The 24,540-nt window shown below is 49.2% G+C and overlaps 1 protein-coding gene across 5 annotated transcripts in view; it reads left to right on the top strand.

Annotated features, from left to right (window-relative positions):
* EPRS1 (glutamyl-prolyl-tRNA synthetase 1) overlaps nt 1–24,540 on the top strand; it is a 362,185-nt gene that overhangs the window by 276,180 nt on the left and 61,465 nt on the right. For all 5 annotated transcript variants that reach the window (XM_063919127.1, XM_063919126.1, XM_063919129.1 and 2 more), the window contains 5 exons: nt 6,043–6,198; nt 8,205–8,402; nt 10,899–11,072; nt 17,143–17,303; nt 17,498–17,576. In XM_063919127.1, coding sequence (XP_063775197.1) covers nt 6,043–6,198; nt 8,205–8,402; nt 10,899–11,072; nt 17,143–17,303; nt 17,498–17,576 — 768 coding nt within the window. The remainder of the gene's footprint in view (nt 1–6,042; nt 6,199–8,204; nt 8,403–10,898; nt 11,073–17,142; nt 17,304–17,497; nt 17,577–24,540) is intronic.

Here is a 24,540-nt window from a genome sequence, read left to right as displayed (position 1 = left end):
CCCTGAGCCTGTGTATTGTACAGTGCACCCTGAGCCTGTGTATAGTACAGCGCACCCTGAGCCTGTGTATTGTACTGTGCACCCTGAGCCTGTGTATTGTACTGTGCACCCTTTGCCTGTGTATTGTACTGTGCACCCTGAGCCTGTGTATTGTACTGTGCACCCTGTGCCTGTGTATTGTACAGTGCACCCTGAGCCTGTGTATAGTACAGCGCACCCTGAGCCTGTGTATTGTACTGTGCACCCTGAGCCTGTGTATTGTACTGTGCACCCTTTGCCTGTGTATTGTACTGTGCACCCTGAGCCTGTGTATTGTACTGTGCACCCTGTGCCTGTGTATTGTACAGCGCACCCTGAGCCTGTGTATTGTACAGCGCACCCTGAGGCTGTGTATTGTACAGCGCACCCTGAGGCTGTGTATTGTGCAGCGCTCCCTGAGGCTGTGTGTTGTGCAGCGCACCCTGGGGCTGTGTGTTGTACAGCGCACCCTGAGCCTGTGTATTGTACAGCGCACCCTGAGGCTGTGTGTTGTACAGCGCACCCTGAGGCTGTGTGTTGTACAGCGCACCCTGAGGCTGTGTGTTGTACAGCGCACCCTGAGGCTGTGTATTGTACAGCGCACCCTGAGGCTGTGTATTGTACTGTGCACCCTGAGGCTGTGTATTGTACAGCGCACCCTGAGGCTGTGTATTGTACTGTGCACGCTGAGGCTGTGTGTTGTACAGTGCACGCTGAGGCTGTGTGTTGTACAGTGCACTGTGAGGCTGTGTGTTGTACAGTGCACCCTGAGGCTGTGTATTGTACAGCGCACCCTGAGGCTGTGTATTGTACAGCGCATCCTGAGGCTGTGTATTGTACAGCGCAACCTGAGGCTGTGTATTGTACAGCGCACCCTGAGGCTCTGTATTGTACAGGGCACCGTGAGGCTGTGTATTGTACAGTGCACCCTGAGCCTGTGTATTGTACAGCGCACCCTGAGCCTGTGTATTGTACAGCGCACCCTGAGCCTGTGTGTTGTACAGCGCACCCTGAGGCTGTGTGTTGTACACCGCACCCTGAGCCTGTGTGTTGTACAGCGCACCCTGAGCCTGTGTGTTGTACAGCGCACCCTGAGCCTGTGTGTTGTACTGCGCACCCTGAGCCTGTGTATTGTACAGCGCACCCTGAGCCTGTGTATTGTACTGTGCACCCTGAGCCTGTGTATTGTACAGCGCACCCTGAGCCTGTGTATTGTACAGCGCACCCTGAGGCTGTGTATCGTACAGCGCACCCTGAGGCTGTGTATTGTACAGGGCATCCTGAGCCTGTGTATTGTACAGCGCACTCTGAGGCTGTGTATTGTACAGCGCACCCTGAGGCTGTGTATTGTACTGTGCACCCTGAACCTGTGTATTGTACAGTGCACCCTGAGCCTGTGTATTGTACAGCGCACCCTGAGGCTGTGTATTGTACAGCGCACCCTGAGGCTGTGTATTGTACAGCGCACCCTGAGGCTGTGTGTTGTACAGCGCACCCTGAGGCTGTGTGTTGTACAGCGCACCCTGAGGCTGTGTATTGTACTGTGCACCCTGAGCCTGTGTATTGTACAGCGCACCCTGAGGCTGTGTATTGTACAGCGCACCCCGAGGCTGTGTATTGTACAGCGCACCCTGAGCCTGTGTATTGTACAGCGCACCCTGAGCCTGTGTATTGTACAGCGCACCCTGAGGCTGTGTATTGTACAGCGCACCCTGAGGCTGTGTATTGTACAGCGCACCCTGAGGCTGTGTATTGTACAGCGCACCCCGAGGCTGTGTATTGTACAGCGCACCCTGAGCCTGTGTATTGTACAGCGCACCCTGAGCCTGTGTATTGTACAGCGCACCCTGAGCCTGTGTATTGTACAGCGCACCCTGAGGCTGTGTATTGTACAGTGCACCCTGAGGCTGTGTATTGTACAGTGCACCCTGAGCCTGTGTATTGTACAGTGCACCCTGAGCCTGTGTATAGTACAGCGCACCCTGAGCCTGTGTATTGTACTGTGCACCCTGAGCCTGTGTATTGTACTGTGCACCCTTTGCCTGTGTATTGTACTGTGCACCCTGAGCCTGTGTATTGTACTGTGCACCCTGTGCCTGTGTATTGTACAGTGCACCCTGAGCCTGTGTATAGTACAGCGCACCCTGAGCCTGTGTATTGTACTGTGCACCCTGAGCCTGTGTATTGTACTGTGCACCCTTTGCCTGTGTGTTGTACTGTGCACCCTGAGCCTGTGTATTGTACTGTGCACCCTGTGCCTGTGTATTGTACAGCGCACCCTGAGCCTGTGTATTGTACAGCGCACCCTGAGGCTGTGTATTGTACAGCGCACCCTGAGGCTGTGTATTGTGCAGCGCTCCCTGAGGCTGTGTGTTGTGCAGCGCACCCTGGGGCTGTGTGTTGTACAGCGCACCCTGAGCCTGTGTATTGTACAGCGCACCCTGAGGCTGTGTGTTGTACAGCGCACCCTGAGGCTGTGTGTTGTACAGCGCGCCCTGAGGCTGTGTGTTGTACAGCGCACCCTGAGGCTGTGTGTTGTACAGCGCACCCTGAGGCTGTGTGTTGTACAGCGCACCCTGAGGCTGTGTGTTGTACAGCGCACCCTGAGGCTGTGTGTTGTACAGCGCACCCCGAGGCTGTGTGTTGTACAGCGCACCCCGAGGCTGTGTGTTGTACAGCGCACCCCGAGGCTCGTGAGGCTGTGTGTTGTACAGCGCACCCCGAGGCTCGTGAGGCTGTGTGTTGTACAGCGCACCCTGAGGCTGTGTGTTGTACAGCGCACCGTGAGGCTGTGTATTGTACAGCGCACCCTGAGGCTGTGTGTTGTACAGCGCACCGTGAGGCTGTGTATTGTACAGCGCACCCTGAGGCTGTGTGTTGTACAGCGCACCCTGAGGCTGTGTATTGTACAGCGCACCCTGAGGCTGTGTGTTGTACAGTGCACTGTGAGGCTGACACTGAAATGCAGACTATTAATTATGACCAGATGTAATATGAAGGTCCCTATTTGTTAAAAGTGCAGATTTTACAACAACAAGATTTAAAGATTTAAAGTGACTTATTTTTCAGTGGAGAAGAGAACCTAGTTTTTCCTATTTTAAAAGATTGTCACTTTAAATCAATGATGGGGAACCTTCGCCCTCCAGCTGTTGTTGAACTACACATACCAGCATGCCTTTCTACAATTTTGCTGTTTGGTCATGTTAAAACTGTTGCAGGGCATGCTGGGATGTGTAGTTCAACAACAGATGGAGGGCCGAAGGTTCCCCATCCCGGCTTTAAATCCTGTAGTAATAACTACAAAAAAAACTGCGCCTTTGGCTATTAACACTATTAGTGTCTCTGGTTCCTGGGAATTCTAAGAAAACCTTGGAGAGAGTCATTTCTCCAGCAGATGGCGCCATATCCCCATTCTCCAGATGCCACGTGTCCTGATGTAACCCCCGCACATCTCATGTCTCCTTCCTATAGGGGGGTAATATACGCAGCGTCGCTTCATCTCTGATAGTAAGAGGTGTTAGTATTACTTCATATTTCCAGTTTTGCTTTTATTTATTTCCTGTCACCCCACTAATGACGGAATATGGATAAACGCAGCGCCTCCTGTACGGAGCGAGTAACAGAGGTGTCACCCCACTAATGACGGAATATGGATAAACGCAGCGCCTCCTGTATGGAGCGAGTAACAGAGGTGTCACCCCACTAATGACGGCATATAGATAAACGCAGCGCCTCCTGTACGGAGCGAGTAACGGAGGTTTCACCACACTAATGACGTAATCTAGATAAACGCAGCGCCTCCTGTACGGAGCGAGTAACGGAGGTGTCGCCCCACTAATGACGGAATCTAGATAAACGCAGCGCCTCCTGTACAGAGCGAGTAACAGAGGTGTCACCCCACTAATGACGGAATATAGATAAACGCAGCGCCTCCTGTACGGAGCGAGTAACAGAGGTGTCACCCCACTAATGACGGCATATAGATAAACGCAGCGCCTCCTGTACGGAGCGAGTAACAGAGGTGTCACCCCACTAATGACGGAATATAGATAAACGCAGCGCCTCCTGTACGGAGCGAGTAACAGAGGTGTCACCCCACTAATGACGGAATATAGATAAACGCAGCGCCTCCTGTTTGGAGCGAGTAACAGAGGTGTCACCCCACTAATAACGTCATATAGATAAACGCAGCGCCTCCTGTACGGAGCGAGTAACAGAGATGTCACCCCACTAATGACGGCATATAGATAAACGCAGCGCCTCCTGTATGGAGCGAGTAACAGAGGTTTCACCCCACTAATGACGGCATATAGATAAACGCAGCGCCTCCTGTACAGAGCAAGTAACGGAGGTGTCACCCCACTAATGACGGAATCTAGATAAACGCAGTGCCTCCTGTACGGAGCGAGTAACTGAGGTTAGGCTGGAGCACGTGGTTGTAATATAGAAGAATATCCAAAGCTGTAGAGCACTTTCCTCAGGCAGACATAACATGCATCTGATAATGCATCCAGCCGGGGAGCTATAATATCATGGTCTGGTAAATATAGTGATGTATAATTCACAGAGTATTTCCATAATACTGTCTCTCATCTCTCTGTAGTAGGGTGATATTGGCGGGGGAGGGCATTTGATGTTGGCAGGAGGGCAGCAAGGCTGAATGGCACACATCCGGTACCTATCACAAACCTGTCATTTTCATCTCAATAATATTTCCAGGTTCAGACTCTTTCTCACCCAGGATACCACGAAGACCCTCATCCACTCACTGGTCATCTCCAGACTGGACTACTGTAATCTCCTCCTGACTGGCCTCCCTGACACATACCTCTCTCCACTCCAATCTATCCTCAATGCTGCTGTCCGGCTCATCTTCCTCACCAAACGCACTACATCCACCTCCCCTACAAGCCCTTCACTGTCTCCCCTTCCCTTCCAGAATCCATTTCAAGCCTCTCTCACACTCACTAACAAATCCCTCACCCACTCCTCTCCCATCTACATCTCTGACCTTATCTCGCTTTACACTCCCACCCGTCCTCTTCACTCCGCTAAGGCACGCCAACTCTCCAGCCTACGGATTACTTCCTCCCACTCCTACCTCCAAGATTTCTCACGTGCTGCACCACTTCTCTGGAATTCCCTACCTCTCTCCCTCAGACTCTCCACCTCTCTGCAAAACTTCAAACGGGCTCTCAAGACCCACTTCTTCACCAAACCCAGCCAAATCTCATCCTAACCCTCTGTTCCACGCTCACCGTCTACCCCATCTGTGTCACCCCTGTCTGTCCGCCCCTGCCCTTAGAATGTTAGCTCTCACGAGCAGGGCCCTCAACACTCTTACTTAACTTATCTTCTTTTCAATACCCCCTTTGATGTCACCAAGTCCCTCGGTTTCTGCCGCCCTGATACTTATGTCAGTGCTGTTTAATGACGCAGCTATGTTATATACCCTGTACTTGTCCTATAGTGTATTGAACTGTAAGTCACTGTTTTCATGTTTTGCTTGTTTGTTTCCTCTGTAACTGGGCGCTGCGGATCCCTTGTGGCGCCATATAAATAAAGGATAATAATAAAAGGCAGAAGTTGGATATGATTATCCCTTAGCCTGGATATAGCAGACGTGACTGAGGGACATGTAAATCCTGCGCTCTCTGGCGTTAGACCAGCGAGTGAGCATTATGCGGCCTCAGTCTAGGAGAATCTTACAAGCCCTGGCTCTGTATTACACCGGAGGTTGCAGAAGCTGCTAATTATCTAGAGCACAGTAACGTTGGGTGCACCATTTGCTGAATCTGGTGTTGATACCCCTCCCCCACCACAGCATCACTCTCCCGCAATCTTCCTATTCATGTGATTAATTCACTATATTAACTCCTACAACTTACCCGCATATCGTCCTCTGAAAGTTATTTATTGACTTATAGGTAAAGACATACTCTAAGTGGCGGAAATGTTTTGCCTTTAAATGGACGCCTTTTCCAGGGAATGCCATGCAATGTATTGTACTGTGTATCGCTGCAGGTCCTGCAGATCCTGGATTTCTATGCCAGTGTCTATGAGGAGCTCCTGGCGATTCCTGTAGTAAAAGGAAAGAAGACGGAGAAAGAGAAATTTGCTGGCGGCGATTATACGACCACTGTGGAAGCCTTTATATCTGCCAGCGGCAGAGCCATACAGGTCAGCATATGAAGGAAATCACCATTTTACATGTTTAGTAGGATGATTGCTTTGTGAGAATGGAAATTACTCACGACTAGTGCAAATGACTGGAATTGTGTAAAGGTGCGCAGTTGCGGTTTATGTACAGCTGGGAAGCGCCTCTTGTGCGTCCGGCGCGCTCCTCCGCAGGTCCTGTGACAGAGGAAGCCAGCTCATTGTTGGGCCTGGTGCAGTCTGGCAACGTGGCATGGAAGCCGGGGTGAGCGTGACAGTGCCCCCTACTGGTAATCAGGAATACAGGTGTATCATTGGTACACTACGCTCGGTTTAGTAGAGAAAAAATAAAATGCTATGAGTATAGATTGATATACTATAATAATGTAACTTACTGGCTGGACACGGGGCAGATATACAGGACAGCGTGGGTGATCTTACCATAGACGCGCTGTGACTGAGGGAGTCACCGTATCACATGTATTCATGCAGCAGTGACTTGTTTTACATTAGCATTTTATGTAGTCTTGAGACACAGGTCGTTTCATGCAGCTTGTATGTACACGTAGGGAGCCACGGGGCTCTGGCTCCTGGGTGTAATGATTACCCCCTATGGCACTCCCCCAGCTCTCCAGCAGAGGTCCTCAGTACAGTGCAGGAACACTATGCTGAGAGTGTGTAAGTATGTACACGTAGGGAGCCACGGAAATCATGCTCCTGGGTGTAATGATTACCCCCTATGTCACTCCCCCAGCTCTCCAGCAGAGGTCCTCAGTACAGTGCAGGAACACTATGCTGACAGTGTGTAAGTATGTACATGTAGGGAGCCGCGGGGATCAGGCTCCTGGGTGTAATGATTACCCCCTATGTCACTCCCCCAGCTCTCCAGCAGAGGTCCTCAGTACAGTGCAGGAACACTATGCTGACAGTGTGTAAGTATGTACATGTAGGGAGCCGCGGGGATCAGGCTCCTGGGTGTAATGATTACCCCCTATGTCACTCCCCCAGCTCTCCAGCAGAGGTCCTCAGTACAGTGCAGGAACACTATGCTGACAGTGTGTAATTATGTACACGTAGGGAGCCGCGGGGATCAGGCTCCTGGGTGTAATGATTACCCCCTATGTTACTCCCCCAGCTCTCCAGCAGAGGTCCTCAGTACAGTGCAGGAACACTATGCTGACAGTGTGTAAGTATGTACATGTAGGGAGCCGCGGGGATCAGGCTCCTGGGTGTAATGATTACCCCCTATGTCACCCCCCAAGCTCTCCAGCAGAGGTCCTCAGTACAGTGCAGGAACACTATGCTGACAGTGTGTAAGTATGTACACGTAGGGAGCCACGGGGCTCTGGCTCCTGGGTGTAATGATTACCCCCTATGGCACTCCCCCAGCTCTCCAGCAGAGGTCCTCAGTACAGTGCAGGAACACTATGCTGACAGTGTGTAAGTATGTACACGTAGGGAGCCGCGGGGCTCAGGCTCCTGGGTGTAATGATGTGTGTGGTTTTGAAAGTCGACAGTAAATAGGTCGACAATGTCTAGGTCGACAGTAACTAGGTCGACAGGGTCTTTAGGTCGACGTGTTATAGGTCGACAGGTCAAAAGGTCGACATGAGTTTTTAATGTTATTTTGGTGTCGGTTTCTTCGTAGTGTAACCGGGATCCCCAGTTAGTGCACCGCGTCCCCTCGCATGGCTCGCTTCGCTCGCCATGCTTCGGGCATGGTGCCTTCGCTCCGCTACCGCTTCGCTCGGCACAGATTACCGTTCCAATCGTAGTCCACGTGGATCGTTAAGTATGAAAAAATTCAATAAAAGAAAGAAAATGTGAAAAACTCATGTCGACCTTTAGACCTGTCTACCTAGCACATGTCGACCTAGAAACCCTGTCGACCTTCCATCCATGTCGACCTAGTGACTGTTGACCTATAGTGGTCGACCTAAACATTGTCGACCTTCAGACCGGATCCCTTCCAACATGGGGCCATTACCCACGCTTATATGATATATTCTGACTTCTCGTCGTGTTTGCAGGGTGCAACGTCTCATCATCTTGGCCAAAATTTTTCAAAGATGTTTGAGATAGTATTTGAGGATCCTAAAAAACCGGGTGAAAAACAATACGCCTTCCAGAACTCCTGGGGTCTCACCACCCGGACGATCGGTGTAATGACCATGGTTCATGGAGACAATATGGGTTTAGTGCTCCCCCCGCGAGTGGCCTGTGTGCAGGTAGGTCCTCTCTATTCTCTGTGGGGTGGAATAATATACGGCGAACGTCCTCAAGAAAATAATATAGCCGTATGTCTTCTGCTGTCCTCTATATCATCCATAGCCCCATACTGACCTAATGCAGCAGATATACGAGCGCGGCCACATCCCGTGTCCTATAACCTCTCTGCTGTCCTCTATATCATCCATAGCCTCATACTGACCTAATGCAGCAGATGTACGAGCGCAGCCACATCCCGTGTCCTATAACTTCTCTGCTGGCCTCCGTATCATCATTAGCCCCATACTGACCTAATTTATTTATTTATTACCAGTTATTTATATAGCGCACACATATTCCGCAGCGCTGTACAGAGAATATTTTGCCCATTCACATCAGTCCCTGCCCCAGTGGAGCTTACAGTCTATATTCCCTATCACATGTACACACAGACACATTCACGCTAGGGTTCATTTTTGTTGGAAGCCAATTAACCTACCAGTATATTTTTGGATTGTGGGAGGAAACCGGAGTACCCGGAGGAAACCCACGCAAGTACGGGGAGAATATACAAACTCCACACAGTTAGGGCCATGGTGGGAATCGAACCCATGACCTCAGTGCTGTGAGGCAGTAATGCTAACCATTACACCATCCGTACTACCATTACACCATCCGTACTGCCCCTAATGCAGCAGATCTCCGAGCGCGGGCACATCCCGTGTCCTATAACCTCTCTGCTGTCCTCTATATCATCCATAGCCCCATACTGACCTAATGCAGCAGATCTCCGAGCGCTGTCACATCCCGTGTCCTATAACCTCTCTGCTGTCCTCCGTATCATCCATAGCCCCATACTGACCTAATGCAGCAGATGTACGAGCGCGGCCACATCCCGTGTCCTATAACCTCTCTGCTGTCCTCTATATCATCCATAACCCCATACTGACCTAATGCAGCAGATGTACGAGCGCAGCCACATCCCGTGTCCTATAACTTCTCTGCTGGCCTCCGTATCATCCATAGCCCCCATACTGACCTAATGCAGCAGATGTACGAGCGCGGCCACATCCCGTGTCCTATAACCTCTCTGCTGTCCTCTATATCATCCATAACCCCATACTGACCTAATGCAGCAGATGTACGAGCGCAGCCACATCCCGTGTCCTATAACCTCTCTGCTGTCCTCCGTATCATCCATAGCCCCATACTGACCTAATGCAGCAGATGTACGAGCGCAGCCACATCCCGTGTCCTATAACCTCTCTGCTGTCCTCCGTATCATCCATAGCCCCATACTGACCTAATGCAGCAGATGTACGAGCGCAGCCACGTCCCGTGTCCTATAACTTCTCTGCTGTACTCTATATCATCCATAGCCCCATACTGACCTAATGCAGCAGATCTCCGAGCGCGGCCACGTCCCGTGTCCTATAACTTCTCTGCTGTACTCTATATCATCCATAGCCCCATACTGACCTAATGCAGCAGATCTCCGAGCGCGGCCACGTCCCGTGTCCTATAACCTCTCTGCTGTCCTCTATATCATCCATAGCCCCATACTGACCTAATGCAGCAGATGTACGAGCGCGGCCACATCCCGTGTCCTATAACCTCTCTGCTGTCCTCCGTATCATCCATAGCCCCATACTGACCTAATGCAGCAGATCTCCGAGCGCGGCCACGTCCCGTGTCCTATAACTTCTCTGCTGTACTCTATATCATCCATAGCCCCATACTGACCTAATGCAGCAGATCTCCGAGTGCGGCCACGTCCCGTGTCCTATAACTTCTATGGTCCATAGAAACAGTCCCTGACCCCAGTTCTGTCCCACTACCTGCTGACGAAGACCTTCCTTCCCTCATAACACCCTAGTGCCTCCTACCTCCCTTCCCACATTACAGATCTGTCACCCTAGTGCCTCCTACCTTCCTCCCCACCTTACAGATCTGTCACCCTAGTGCCTCCTACCCCCATCCCACATAAAACCCTAGTGCCTCCTACCTCCCTTCCCACATTACAGATAAGTCACCCTAGTGCCTCCTACCTTTCCACATTACAGATCTGTCACCCTAGTGCCTCCTACCTTACTTCCCACCTTACATATCTGTCACCCTAGTGCCTCCTACCTCCCCACATTACAGATCTGTCACCCTAGTGCCTCCTACCTCCCCACATTACACATCTGTCTCATTCCATGAGACTACCCCATGACGCTGATTGAGAGAATGCCAAGAGTGTGCAAAGCTGTCATCAAAGTAACAGGGGCTATTCTGAGAAATCTACAATATGAAACATATTTTGATTTGTTTAAACCTGTTTTGTTTTTATTTAATTTTTTATAAATTTGAAGATAATTGAAAAAGTTTTCTGTGGAGTTTCTTCTTTAAGATGAAATTTAGAGACGTTTTGAGCACTTGTCTTTTCTCCGTAGCGTGTGGCATTTTCCTGTAAGCCGCAGGAGAAGACTCTGTTATGTAGTCCTATAACTATGGTGTACATTATTCTCCTGCAGGTTATAGTGATTCCGTGCGGCATCACAAACACTCTGTCAGAGACAGACAAGGACGCTCTGCTCCAGAAGTGCAACCAGTACCTAAAGCGTCTCTTGAGCGTAAACGTCCGGGCTCGCGCTGATCTGCGTGACAACTACTCCCCTGGCTGGAAGTTCAACCATTGGGAGCTGAAGGTGAGTTACCTGGTGCTGACCTCCAGGGTTCGTGCGCTCTCATGTCACCTCTTTGCGTGCTGCCAAACACTTTCGAAAATATTTGTGTCTCTAGAAGGATCATTAGACGTAATTTTGTTATTGTGATTGGCGTTTCCTCATCCGGTTATAATCGGCTATAAAAGTGGTGAAATATAAACAGCAATTGCTAGCACTTTGTGTGACTGATTAACATGCATAACTTCTCCTGGTTAGATATTAGCACTCGCTGAGCTCTCTGCTTGCATCTGCCTCTTATACAGAAGAAATCCTACACAAGCCATGCTAAGGTCCTAATAGAAAGATTTATATATAGGTTCAATTGTGGTTTTTATTTTACGTTGTTAAAAGATTTGTCCACCTCCGGGTATAATCCTTTGTTTTTTTGTTCCATCGTCCGCAGGAAATGCAGTTCTCATTTGTTCTTCACAGCTCATAGGGGTTCCACAGGGAACATTGGGGGTGGTAGGTGGTTACAGTGGTGCAATAAGAATTTTTTTCTTAGTGGTACTGATAGTAAAAATGGGTGTGGTCGTGTCATGAGGGGGCGTGGTCACACAAAACTTAATGCCTTCTACACATTATGCCAAACACCGTAATGCCCATTACACATTATGCCAAACACTGTAATGCCCATTACACATTATGCCAAACACTGTAATGCCCATTACACATTATGCCAAACACTGTAATGCCCATTACACATTATGCCAAACACTGTAATGCCCATTACACATTATGCCAAACACTGTAATGCCCATTACACATTATGCCAAACACTGTAATGCCCATTACACATTATGCCAAACACTGTAATGCCCATTACACATTATGCCAAACACTGTAATGCCCATTACACATTATGCCAAACACTGTAATGCCCATTACACATTATGCCAAACACTGTAATGCCCATTACACATTATGCCAAACACCGTAATGCCCATTACACATTATGCCAAACACTGTAATGCCCATTACACATTATGCCAAACACTGTAATGCCCATTACACATTATGCCAAACACTGTAATGCCCATTACACATTATGCCAAACACCGTAATGCCCATTACACATTATGCCAAACACTGTAATGCCCATTACACATTATGCCAAACACCGTAATGCCCATTACACATTATGCCAAACACTGTAATGCCCATTACACATTATGCCACACACCCTAATGCCCATTACACATTATGCTACACTGTAATGCCTATTACATATTATGCCACACACCGTAATGCCCATGACACATTATGCCACACACCCTAATGCAAATGACACATTATGCCACACACCCTAATGCAAATGACACATTATGCCACACACCCTAATGCCCATGACACATTATGCCACACACCCTAATGCCCATGACACATTATGCCACACACCCTAATGCCCATGACACATTATGCCACACACCCTAATGCCCATGACACATTATGCCATAGACGTGATGCCTATTATATATTATGCCACACACAGTTATGCCACTAACACCATTTTATGTCCCACACACAAAAATGCCCCCTAAAAATATGACCCACAGTAAGGCTTCTATTTACTTGTTGCCAGGGGTGTTATGGCAAAAGGTGCAGCTTTCTGCATCTGCTCCTGGTGGCTCCAGCGTTCCCGGCACTTCTGGGAAACACTATACATGCAGTGGCGTAATTATACATTTTGTGCACCTCCATGCCATTTTAGTACAGCTTACACGTATAATGCTCCCTGTAGTGCCACTTACACGCATAATGCCCCCTGTAATGCTGCTTATACTCATAATGCCCCCTGTAGTGCTGTTTATACTAATAATGCCCCCTGTAGTGCTGCTTATACTCATAATGCCCCCTGTAGTGCCACTTACATGCATAATGCCCCCTGTAGTGCCGCTTATACACATAATGCCCCCTGTAATGCTGCTTATACTCATAATGCCCCCTGTAGTGCCGTTTATACTCATAATGCCCCCTGTAGTGCCGCTTATACACATAATGCCCCCTGTAGTGCCGCTTATACTCATAATGCCCCCTGTAATGCTGCTTATACTCATAATGCCCCCTGTAATGCTGCTTATACTCATAATGCCCCCTGTAGTGCCGCTTATAAGCATAATGCCCCCTGTAGTGCCGCTTATACGCATAATGCCCCCTGTAATGCCGCTTACACGCATAATGCCCCCTGTAGAGCCGCTTACATGCATAATGCCCCCTGTAGTGCTGCTTACACGCATAATGCCCCCTGTAATGCTGCTTATGCTCATAATGCCCCCTGTAGTGCCGCTTACACGCATAATGCTCCCTGTAATGCCGTTTATACTCATAATGCCCCCTATAGTGCTGCTTACACGCATAATGCCCCCTGTAATGCCGCTTATACTCATAATGCCCCCTGTAATGCCGCTTATACACATAATGCCCCCTGTAGTGCTGCTTATACTCATAATGCCCCCTATAGTGCTGCTTACACGCATAATGCCCCCTGTAATGCCGCTTATACTCATAAGCCCCCTGTAATGCCGCTTATACTCATAATGCCCCCTGTAATGCCGCTTATACTCATAATGCCCCCTGTAATGCCGCTTACACGCATAATGCCCCCTGTAATGCCGCTTACACGCATAATGCCCCCTGTAGTGCCGCTTATACTCATAATGCCCCCTGTAGTGCCGCTTACACGCATAATGCCCCCTGTAGTGCCGCTTATACTCATAATGCCCTCTGTAGTGCTGCTTACACGCATAATGCCCCCTGAAATGCCGCTTATACACATAATGCCCCCTGTAATGCCGCTTACACGCATAATACCCCCTGTAATGCCGCTTACACGCATAATGCCCCCTGTAATGCCGCTTACACGCATAATGCCCCTGTAATGCCCCTTACACGCATAATGCCCCCTGTAATGCCGCTTACACGCATAATGCCCCCTGTAATGCCGCTTACACGCATAATGCCCCCTGTAATGCCGCTTACACGCATAATGCCCCCTGTAATGCCGCTTACACGCATAATGCCCCCTGTAGTCCTGCTTACACGCATAATGCTTCCTGTAATGCCGCTTACACGCATAATGCCCCCTGTAATGACGCTTACACGTATAATGCCCTCTTTAATGCCGCTTACACGCATAATGCCCCCTGTAATGCCGCTTACACGCATAATGCCCCCTGTAATGCCGCTTACACGCATAATGCCCCCTGTAATGCCGCTTACACGCATAATGCCCCCTGTAATGCCGCTTACACGCATAATGCCCCCTGTAATGCCGCTTACACGCATAATGCCCCCTGTCATGCCGCTTACACGCATAATGCCCCTGTAATGCCGCTTACACGCATAATGCCCCCTGTAATGCCGCTTACACGCATAATGCCCCCTGTAATGCCGCTTACACGCATAATGCCCCCTGTAATGCCGCTTACACGCATAATGCCCCCTGTAATGCCGCTTACACGCATAATGCCCCCTGTAATGCCGCTTACACGCATAATGCCCCCTGTAATGCCGCTTACACGCATAATGCCCCCTGTAGTCCTGCTTACACGCATAATGCCCCCTGTAATGCCGCTTAAACGCATAATGCCCCCTGTAATGCCGCTTACATGCATAATGCCCCCTGTAATGCCGCTTACATGCATAATGCCCCCTGTAATGCCGCTTACATGCATAATGCCTCCTGTAATGCGCACTTTGAAGGTTACACTGTGGGAGGTGAGCCATACAAGGCCCAAATTCATATATGGGAAGACTGATGCTTATGTAGTAGTATGATGTACCCTGCATGTAGGGCACAATGGAAAGGTGGCAATCAGTGGAGGTAAACATTACAGGAAAAACACATGGTGGGGTGGAAGCGAGCAATGAAGAGAGAAAAAAGACACAATAGCAGGTAACTAGTGGCAGAAGTAGAATTGGGATAACATTATTTTGATCAGATCTTAGTACGGGTGGGTAGGAGAAAGTGGGGGGCACACTCAGAAGCAATGGGGATGTCCCTGCTGAGCCTGGTCCTGGTGCTCTTCCCCCACAGTTCCCTGTTCATCTTGATGGTTAGGCCCAGGGGCAGACTTGATGTTCTCATCCAGAGAGGGGGTAAGCCTGGTCTTGGTGTTCTCATGGTAGAGGTGAGGAGAGGCCACACATAAAGTTCCAGAGTGTTGTGGGTGTAATGCCGTCCTTCTGTTATTTTGTAAGCTTGTTTGCCTTCTGTTTTCCTTCGGTTTCACACAGGTATAACACTGCTATTGATTTTAGCTGCCACTTGATAACTAGCCACTTCATATACTAGTCACTGCAGCGTCCTAATAGGCCTGGCGTCCTATGCTATACTGAGCAAATGAGTCTACAAACACATGTCCTTTCTGATTACAACCCCCTCCCCCACACAGCAACCCTCCACCAAAAGGTGTTAATCAACTACCAAATGTGAGGTTTCTAAACCCCAGTCAGTCACTATAAGTTTTTGCACACTACAGATATTAATCCACTTATCACAATTTTCTAAACATGCAATGTAATGTGCAATGGTCTGCAATAATTACCAAGTAGATCTTTACTAAAAAAGTAGCAATGGTCTGCAATAATTACCAAGTAGATCTTTACTAATAAAGTAGCAAATGGGAGTTCAATCTTTGTCTCATCAGACCAGGGTATTTTGTTTCTCATGGTCTGAGAGTCCTTCGGGTGCATTTTGGTAAACTCCAGGTGGGCTGCCATGTGCTTTTTACTAAGGAGTGGCTTCTGTCTGGCCACTCTACCATACAGGCCTGATTGGTGGATTGCTGCAGAGATGGTTGTCCTTCTGGAAGGTTCTTCTCTCTCCACAGAGGAATGCTGTATCTCTGACAGAGTGACCATCGGGTTCTTGGTCACCTCCCTGACTAGGGCCTTTCTCCCCCGATCGCTCCATTTAGACGGCCTGCCAGCTATAGGAAGTGTCCTGGTGGTTCCGAACTTCTTCCATTTATGGATGATGGAGGCCACTGTGCTCATTGGGACCTTCAAAGCAGCAGATATTTTTCTTTACCCTTCCCTAGATTTGTGCCTCGAGACAATCCTGTCTCGGAGGTCTACAGAGAATTCCTTTGACTTCATGCTTGGTTTGTGCTCAGACATGCGCTGTCAGGTGTGGGACCTTATATAGACAGGTGTGCGCCTTTCCAAATCATGTCCAATCAACTGAATTTACCACAGGTGGACTCCAATTAAGCTGTAGGAACATCTCCAGGATGATCAATGGAAACAGGATGCACCTGAGCTCAATTTTGAGCTTCATGGCAGAGGCTGTGAATACTTATGTACATTTGATTTCTTTTTTATTTTTAATAAATTTAAAAAAATCTAAAAAAAACAAAAAACTTTTCATGTTGTCATTATGGGGTATTGTTTGTAGAATTTTAAGGGGAAAATATTTACTTATTCCATTTTGGAATAAGGCTGTAACCTAACAAAAGGTGGAAAAAGTGAAGCACCGTTTTGTGATTGAGACGCATTGTAGTGGAAATAGTCGCACGATAAGACGCTCAGCATGGCGTGACTACAAGGGCTGTTTAACATGCACTAGGGCTAGATGTGAGGGGTCACATCTGTACAATAAACAAGTCAACCAAATCTGGAAAACAATAGTATGGAATATACAGCATACTTACCTACCTGCCCCTCTCCATGAGGGAGAAAATGCTCTGTTCCTGGACTTACCTGGTAATGTATGATTGCCATCACCTGTGGTCAGCTAGGTAATTGATAAGAAAGGTGTTTCACCACAGGTGACGGCAATCATACATTACCAGGAGAGTCCAGGAACAGAGCATTTTCTCCCTCATGGAGAGGGTCAGGTAGGCAAGTACGATATACAGTAGTGTATGGGGAAACCTGCTCCAGCCTTGTACTGTGTCTTGGCAGAAGATAAAATCATTACTATTTGAAATGACAATGTGGTAAAGTGTCTGATGGTAGCGCTGTCTGGATTTTGCATAGAACGCTTTGCATTGTATTATATTAGCATAAAAGTATGCGTTAGTTGATTATACGTTGTGTTGCTTTATAGGGTGTCCCAATCAGACTTGAAGTGGGACCACGCGACATGAAAAATCAGCAGTTTGTAGCAGTGCGGCGTGACACTGGGGCGAAGGTGATAATCACAGAGGAGCAGGCCGAACGTAGACTACAGGATATGCTGGAGGAGATCCACACAAATCTCTACAACAGGTAACGTTCACCTGTGACCAGGTCTGCGCCACAGATAGGCTCACAGGTCTAATTCCCTGTATTTGTGGGTGATCCGTATAAATGAGCTGAGTTATCCATCAGCTTAGGGTTAGGCGGACAGTTGGCTGGGATCGTTTTGAGAACCCGTTTGTTACCCTATTGTGATGCCTCTGACTTTCCCCATTGTCTCCTAGGGCCCTGAGTGACCTAACCAGTCATATGGTGACTGCCGAGACTATGGAAGAGTTTCAGAAGCAGCTGGACACAGGAAAGGTAAGTGTGTATCCTCTGCGGTACATTACACTACATACATGTACACAAGACTCCATTCTATTGTCACGTAAACATGTATTACGCAGAGCCCTGTGTTTATGTAGAGCAGTGATGGCTAACCTTGACACTCCAGCTGTTGTTGAACTACACATCCCAGCATGCCCTGCATCAGTTTTAGCATGGCCAAATAGCAAAACTGTAGCAGGGCATGCTGGGATGTGTAGTTCAACAACAGCTGGAGTGTCAAGGTTAGCCATCACTGATGTAGGGGATCCAGTTATGTGACGGTCACAATACCGACGCCAGGATCCAGAATGCTAAGTAGCCGGATGACCAGCAGGGACTATTCCCACTCGTAGCTGTCTACGATACCCAAAAAGGGGGAATAGAACAAGTGGCGAGCTATCAAACCTGCAGCGTGGCCAGCACAGCAAGCCCGCTCGGGACCTGGTTGCGCTCAACACCCCCCTAGCTAATGAATGTATATTTCATTTCATAAAGCGGCTCACACTGGAGGAACATAAAACACGTGGCTACATTAGAGACTCCTCCTTCTGAACACAACGATGGCTACAGGGAGCCGCTGCTTCGCTGTGATGGTGAAGGACATTAGTACACCGAGCCTGGTTCCTCTGGGCAGCTGGACCACCTCTGGAATTATTATTGTGGCCAGGACCGGCCGCTATCTGTCACCGTAACCTCATTTACCAACATGCCCAGTAATGAGAGTTCTTATATCGGAATGTGTGGCCGGCATTATTCCGAGTGATTCCGCACAGGCATTCCGAACTTACTGACCCTTCCATTTCATTGTGTCTCTCTTTGAGGAGCTAATGATATAAAATGTTTAATATTCATGAGCACATTCTTTTCCGAAAAACTGTTCCTAGTTGCATCCATCAATGCTGGTGTGTATATTGACATACCCTCTCATGTACTGTAGACTTACAAGCCACTAGGTATCTAGTGTAGAAGGACATCATTAAAATCAGACAGTGAGCCGGATGAGCCGTGTGTTACACCTGTACATTGAGGTCAGACATTAAGCCGGATGAGCCGTGTGTTAGACTTGTACATTGAGGTCAGACATTGAGCCGGATGGGCCGTGTGTTAGACCTGTACATTGAGATCAGACATTGAGCCGGATGGACTGTGCGTGTGTTAGACATGTACATTGAGATCAGACATTGAGCCGGATGGACTGTGTGTGTGTTAGACCTGTACATTGAGGTCAGACATTGAGCCGGATGAGCCGCGTGTTAGACCTGTACATTGAGGTCAGACATTGAGCCGGATGGACTGTGCGTGTGTTAGACCTGTACATTGAGGTCAGACATTGAGCCGGATGGACTGTGCGTGTGTTAGACATGTACATTGAGATCAGACATTGAGCCGGATGGACTGTGCGTGTGTTAGACCTGTACATTGAGGTCAGACATTGAGCCGGATGGACTGTGTGTGTTAGACCTGTACATTGAGGTCAGACATTGAGCCGGATGGACTGTGCGTGTGTTAGACCTGTACATTGAGGTCAGACATTGAGCCGGATGGACTGTGTGTGTTAGACCTGTACATTGAGGTCAGACATTGAGCCGGATGGGCCGCGTGTGTTAGACATGTACATTGAGATCAGACATTGAGCCGGATGGACTGTGTGTGTTAGACCTGTACATTGTGGTCAGACATTGAGCCGGATGGGCCGCGTGTGTTAGACATGTACATTGAGATCAGACATTGAGCCGGATGGGCCGCGTGTGTTAGACATGTACATTGAGATCAGACATTGAGCCAGATGGACTGTGTGTGTTAGACCTGTACATTGAGGTCAGACATTGAGCCGGATGGGCCGCGTGTGTTAGACATGTACATTGAGATCAGACATTGAGCCGGATGGACTGTGCGTGTTAGACCTGTACATTGAGATCAGACATTGAGCCGGATGGGCAGTGTGTGTGTTAGACCTGTACATTGAGGTCAGACATTGAGCCGGATGGGCCGCGTGTGTTAGACCTGTACATTGAGGTCAGACATTGAGCCGGATGGGCCGCGTGTGTTAGACCTGTACATTGAGATCAGACATTGAGCCGGATGGGCCGCGTGTGTTAGACATGTACATTGAGATCAGACATTGAGCCGGATGGGCCGCGTGTGTTAGACATGTACATTGAGATCAGACATTGAGCCAGATGGACTGTGTGTGTTAGACCTGTACATTGAGGTCAGACATTGAGCCGGATGGGCCGCGTGTGTTAGACATGTACATTGAGATCAGACATTGAGCCGGATGGACTGTGCGTGTTAGACCTGTACATTGAGATCAGACATTGAGCCGGATGGGCAGTGTGTGTGTTAGACCTGTACATTGAGGTCAGACATTGAGCCGGATGGGCCGCGTGTGTTAGACCTGTACATTGAGGTCAGACATTGAGCCGGATGGGCCGCGTGTGTTAGACCTGTACATTGAGATCAGACATTGAGCTGGATGGGCCGCGTGTGTTAGACATGTACATTGAGATCAGACAGTGAGCCGGATGGACTGTGTGTGTTAGACCTGTACATTGTGGTCAGACATTGAGCCGGATGGACTGTGTGTGTTAGACCTGTACATTGAGGTCAGACATTGAGCCGGATGGGCCGCGTGTGTTAGACATGTACATTGAGATCAGACATTGAGCCGGATGGACTGTGTGTGTTAGACCTGTACATTGTGGTCAGACATTGAGCCGGATGGACTGTGTGTGTTAGACCTGTACATTGAGATCAGACATTGAGCCGGATGGACTGTGTGTGTTAGACCTGTACATTGTGGTCAGACATTGAGCCGGATGGACTGTGTGTGTTAGACCTGTACATTGAGGTCAGACATTGAGCTGGATGGGCCGCGTGTGTTAGACATGTACATTGAGATCAGACATTGAGCCGGATGGACTGTGCGTGTGTTAGACCTGTACATTGAGGTCAGACATTGAGCCGGATGGACTGTGTGTGTTAGACCTGTACATTGAGGTCAGACATTGAGCCGGATGGGCCGCGTGTGTTAGACATGTACATTGAGATCAGACATTGAGCCGGATGGACTGTGCGTGTGTTAGACCTGTACATTGAGGTCAGACATTGAGCCGGATGGGCCGCGTGTGTTAGACATGTACATTGTGGTCAGACATTGAGCCGGATGGACTGTGTGTGTGTTAGACCTGTACATTGAGGTCAGACATTGAGCCGGATGGGTCGCGTGTGTTAGACCTGTACATTGAGGTCAGACATTGAGCCGGATGAACCGTGTGTTAGACCTGTACATTGAGGTCAGACATTGAGCCGGATGAGCCGTGTGTTAGACCTGTACATTTGCGGTCAGACATTGATCCGGATGAGCCGTGTGTTACAGAGGTCAAACATTGATCCGGATGGGCGGCGTGTGTTAGACCTGTACATTGAGGTCAGACATTGAGCCGGATGAACCGTCTGTTAGACCTGTACATTGAGGTCAGACATTGATCCGGATGGACGGCGTGTGTTAGACCTGTACATTGAGGTCAGACATTGAGCCGGATGAACCGTGTGTTAGACCTGTACATTGAGGTCAGACATTGAGCCGGATGAGCCGTGTGTTAGACCTGTACATTGAGATCAGACATTGATCCGGATGAGCCGTGTGTTAGACCTGTACATTTAGGTCAGACATTAATCCGGATGGGCCGCGTGTGTTAGACCTGTACATTGAGGTCAGACATTGAGCCGGTTGGGTCGCGTGTGTTATACCTGTACATTGAGGTCAGACATTGAGCCGGATGGGCGGCGTGTGTTAGACCTTTACATTGAGGTCAGACATTGAGCCGGATGAGCCATGTGTTAGACCTGTACATTGAGGTCAGACATTGAGCCGGATAGGCCGCGTGTGTTAGACCTGTACATTGAGGTCAGACATTGAGCCGGATAGGCCGCGTGTGTTAGACCTGTACATTGAGGTCAGACATTGAGCCGGATGAACCGTGTGTTAGACCTGTACATTGAGGTCAGATATTGAGCAGGATGAGCCGTGTGTGTTAGACCTGTACATTGAGGTCAGACATTAATCCGGATGGGCCGCGTGTGTTAGACCTGTACATTGAGGTCAGACATTGAGCCGGATGGACTGTGTGTGTTAGACCTGTACATTGAGGTCAGACATTGAGGCGCATGGGCCGCGTGTGTTAGACCTGTACATTGAGGTCAGACATTGAGCCGGATGGACTGTGCGTGTGTTAGACCTGTACATTGAGGTCAGACATTAATCCGGATGGGTCGCGTGTGTTATACCTGTACATTGAGGTCAGACATTGAGCCGGATGGGCCCTGTGTGTTAGACCTGTACATTGAGGTCAGACATTGAGCTGGATGGGCCGTGTGTGTTAGACCTGTACATTGAGGTCAGACATTGAGATGGATGGGCCGTGTGTGTTAGACCTGTACATTGAGGTCAGACAGTGAGCTGGATGGACCGTGTGTGTTAGACCTGTACATCGAGGTCAGACATTAATCCGGATGGGCCGCGTGTGTTAGACCTGTACATTGAGGTCAGACATTGAGCCGGATGGACCGTGTGTGTTAGACCTGTACATTGAGGTCAGACATTAATCCGGATGGGTCGCGTGTGTTATACCTGTACATTGAGGTCAGACATTGAGCCGGATGGGCCGTGTGTGTTAGACCTGTACATTGAGGTCAGACAGTGAGCTGGATGGGCCGTGTGCGTTAGGCCTGTACATTGAGGTCAGACATTGAGCTGGATGGGCCGTGTGTGTTAGACCTGTACATTGAGGTCAGACATTGAGCTGGATGGGCCGTGTGTGTTAGACCTGTACATTGAGGTCAGACAGTGAGCTGGATGGGCCGTGTGCGTTAGACCTGTACATTGAGGTCAGACATTGAGCTGGATGGGCCGTGTGTGTTAGACCTGTACATTGAGGTCAGACATTGAGCTGGATGGGCCGTGTGTGTTAGACCTGTACATTGAGGTCAGACAGTGAGCTGGATGGGCCGTGTGCGTTAGACCTGTACATTGAGGTCAGACATTGAGCTGGATGGGCCGTGTGTGTTAGACCTGTACATTGAGGTCAGACATTGAGCCGGATGGGCGGCGTGTTAGTCCTGTACATTGAGGTCAGACATTGAGCCGTGTGTTAGACCTGTACATTGAGGTCAGACATTGAGCCGGATGGGCCGAGTGTGTTAGACCTGTACATTGAGGTCAGACATTGATCAGGATGAGCCGCGTGTTAGACATGTACATTGAGGTCAGACATTGAGCCGGATGGGCGGCGTGTGTTAGACCTGTACATTTAGGTCAGACATTGCGCCGGATGGACTGTGTGTGTTAGACCTGTACATTGAGATCAGACATTGAGCCAGATGAGCCGTGTGTTAGACCTGTACATTGAGGTCAGACATTGAGCCGGATGGGCCGTGTGTTAAACCTGTACATTGAGGTCAGACATTGAGCCGGATGGGCCGAGTATGTTAGACCTGTACATTGAGGTCAGACATTGAGCCGGATGAGCCGTGTGTTAGACCTGTACATTGAGGTTAGACATTGAGCCGGATGGGCTGAGTGTGTTAGACCTGTACATTGAGCCGGATGGGCCGTGTGTTAGACCTGTACATTGAGCCGGATGTGCCGTGTGTTAGACCTGTACACTGAGGTCAGACATTGAGCTGGATGGACTGTGTGTGTGTGTGTTAGACCTGTACATTGAGGTCAGACATTGAGCCGGATGGGCCGTGCGTTAGACCTGTACATTGAGGTCAGACATTGAGCCGGATGGGCGGCGTGTTAGACATGTACATTGAGGTCAGACACTGAGCCGGATGGGCCGCGTGTGTTATACCTGTACATTGAGGTCAGACATTGAGCCGGATGGACTGTGTGTGTGTGTTAGACCTGTACATTGAGGTCAGACATTGAGCCGGATGGACTGTGTGTGTTAGACCTGTACATTGAGGTCAGACATTGAGCCGTGTGTTAGACCTGTACATTGAGGTCAGACATTGAGCCGGATGGGCCGCGTGCGTTAGACCTGTACATTGAGGTCAGACATTGAGCCGGATGGGCCGTGTGCGTTAGACCTGTACATTGAGTTCAGACATTGAGCCGGTTGGGCCGAGTGTGTTAGGCCTGTACATTGAGGTCATACATTGAGCCGGATGGGCCGCGTGTGTTAGACTTGTACATTGAGGTCAGACAGTGAGCCGGATGAGCCGTGTGTGTTAGACCTGTACATTGAGGTCAGACATTGAGCTGGTTGGGCCGAGTGTGTTAGGCCTGTACATTGAGGTCAGACATTAAGCCGGATGGGCAGTGTGTGTTAGACCTGTACATTGAGGTCAGACATTGAGCCGGATGGGCCGTGTGCGTTAGACCTGTACATTGAGGTCAGACATTGAGCCGGTTGGGCCGAGTGTGTTAGGCCTGTACATTGAGGTCAGACATTGAGCCAGATGGACTGTGTGTGTGTTAGACCTGTACATTGAGGTCAGACATTGAGCTGGATGGGCCGTGTGTGTTAGACCTGTACATTGAGGTCAGACATTAATCCGGATGGGCCGCGTGTGTTAGACCTGTACATTGAGGTCAGACATTGAGCCGGTTGGGCCGTGTGTGTTAGACCTGTACATTGAGGTCAGACATTGAGCCGGATGGACTGTGTGTGTGTTAGACCTGTACATTGAGGTCAGACATTGAGCTGGATGGGCCGCGTGTGTTAGACCTGTACACTGAGGTCAGACATTGAGCCGGATGGGCCGTGTGTTAGACCTGTACACTGAGGTCAGACATTGAGCCGGATGGGCCGCGTGTGTTAGACCTGTACATTGAGGTCAGACATTGATCCGGATGGTCCGTGTGTTAGACCTGTACATTGAGGTCAGACATTGAGCTGGATGGGCAGCGTGTGTTAGGCCTGTACATTGAGGTCAGACATTAATCCGG

Source organism: Pseudophryne corroboree, chromosome 4 (assembly GCF_028390025.1).
Source record: "Pseudophryne corroboree isolate aPseCor3 chromosome 4, aPseCor3.hap2, whole genome shotgun sequence".
NCBI classification, from domain to species: Eukaryota; Metazoa; Chordata; class Amphibia; order Anura; family Myobatrachidae; genus Pseudophryne; species Pseudophryne corroboree.
Note: the sequence above shows the minus strand (reverse complement) of the source record. Positions and strands in the feature narration are given on the sequence as shown.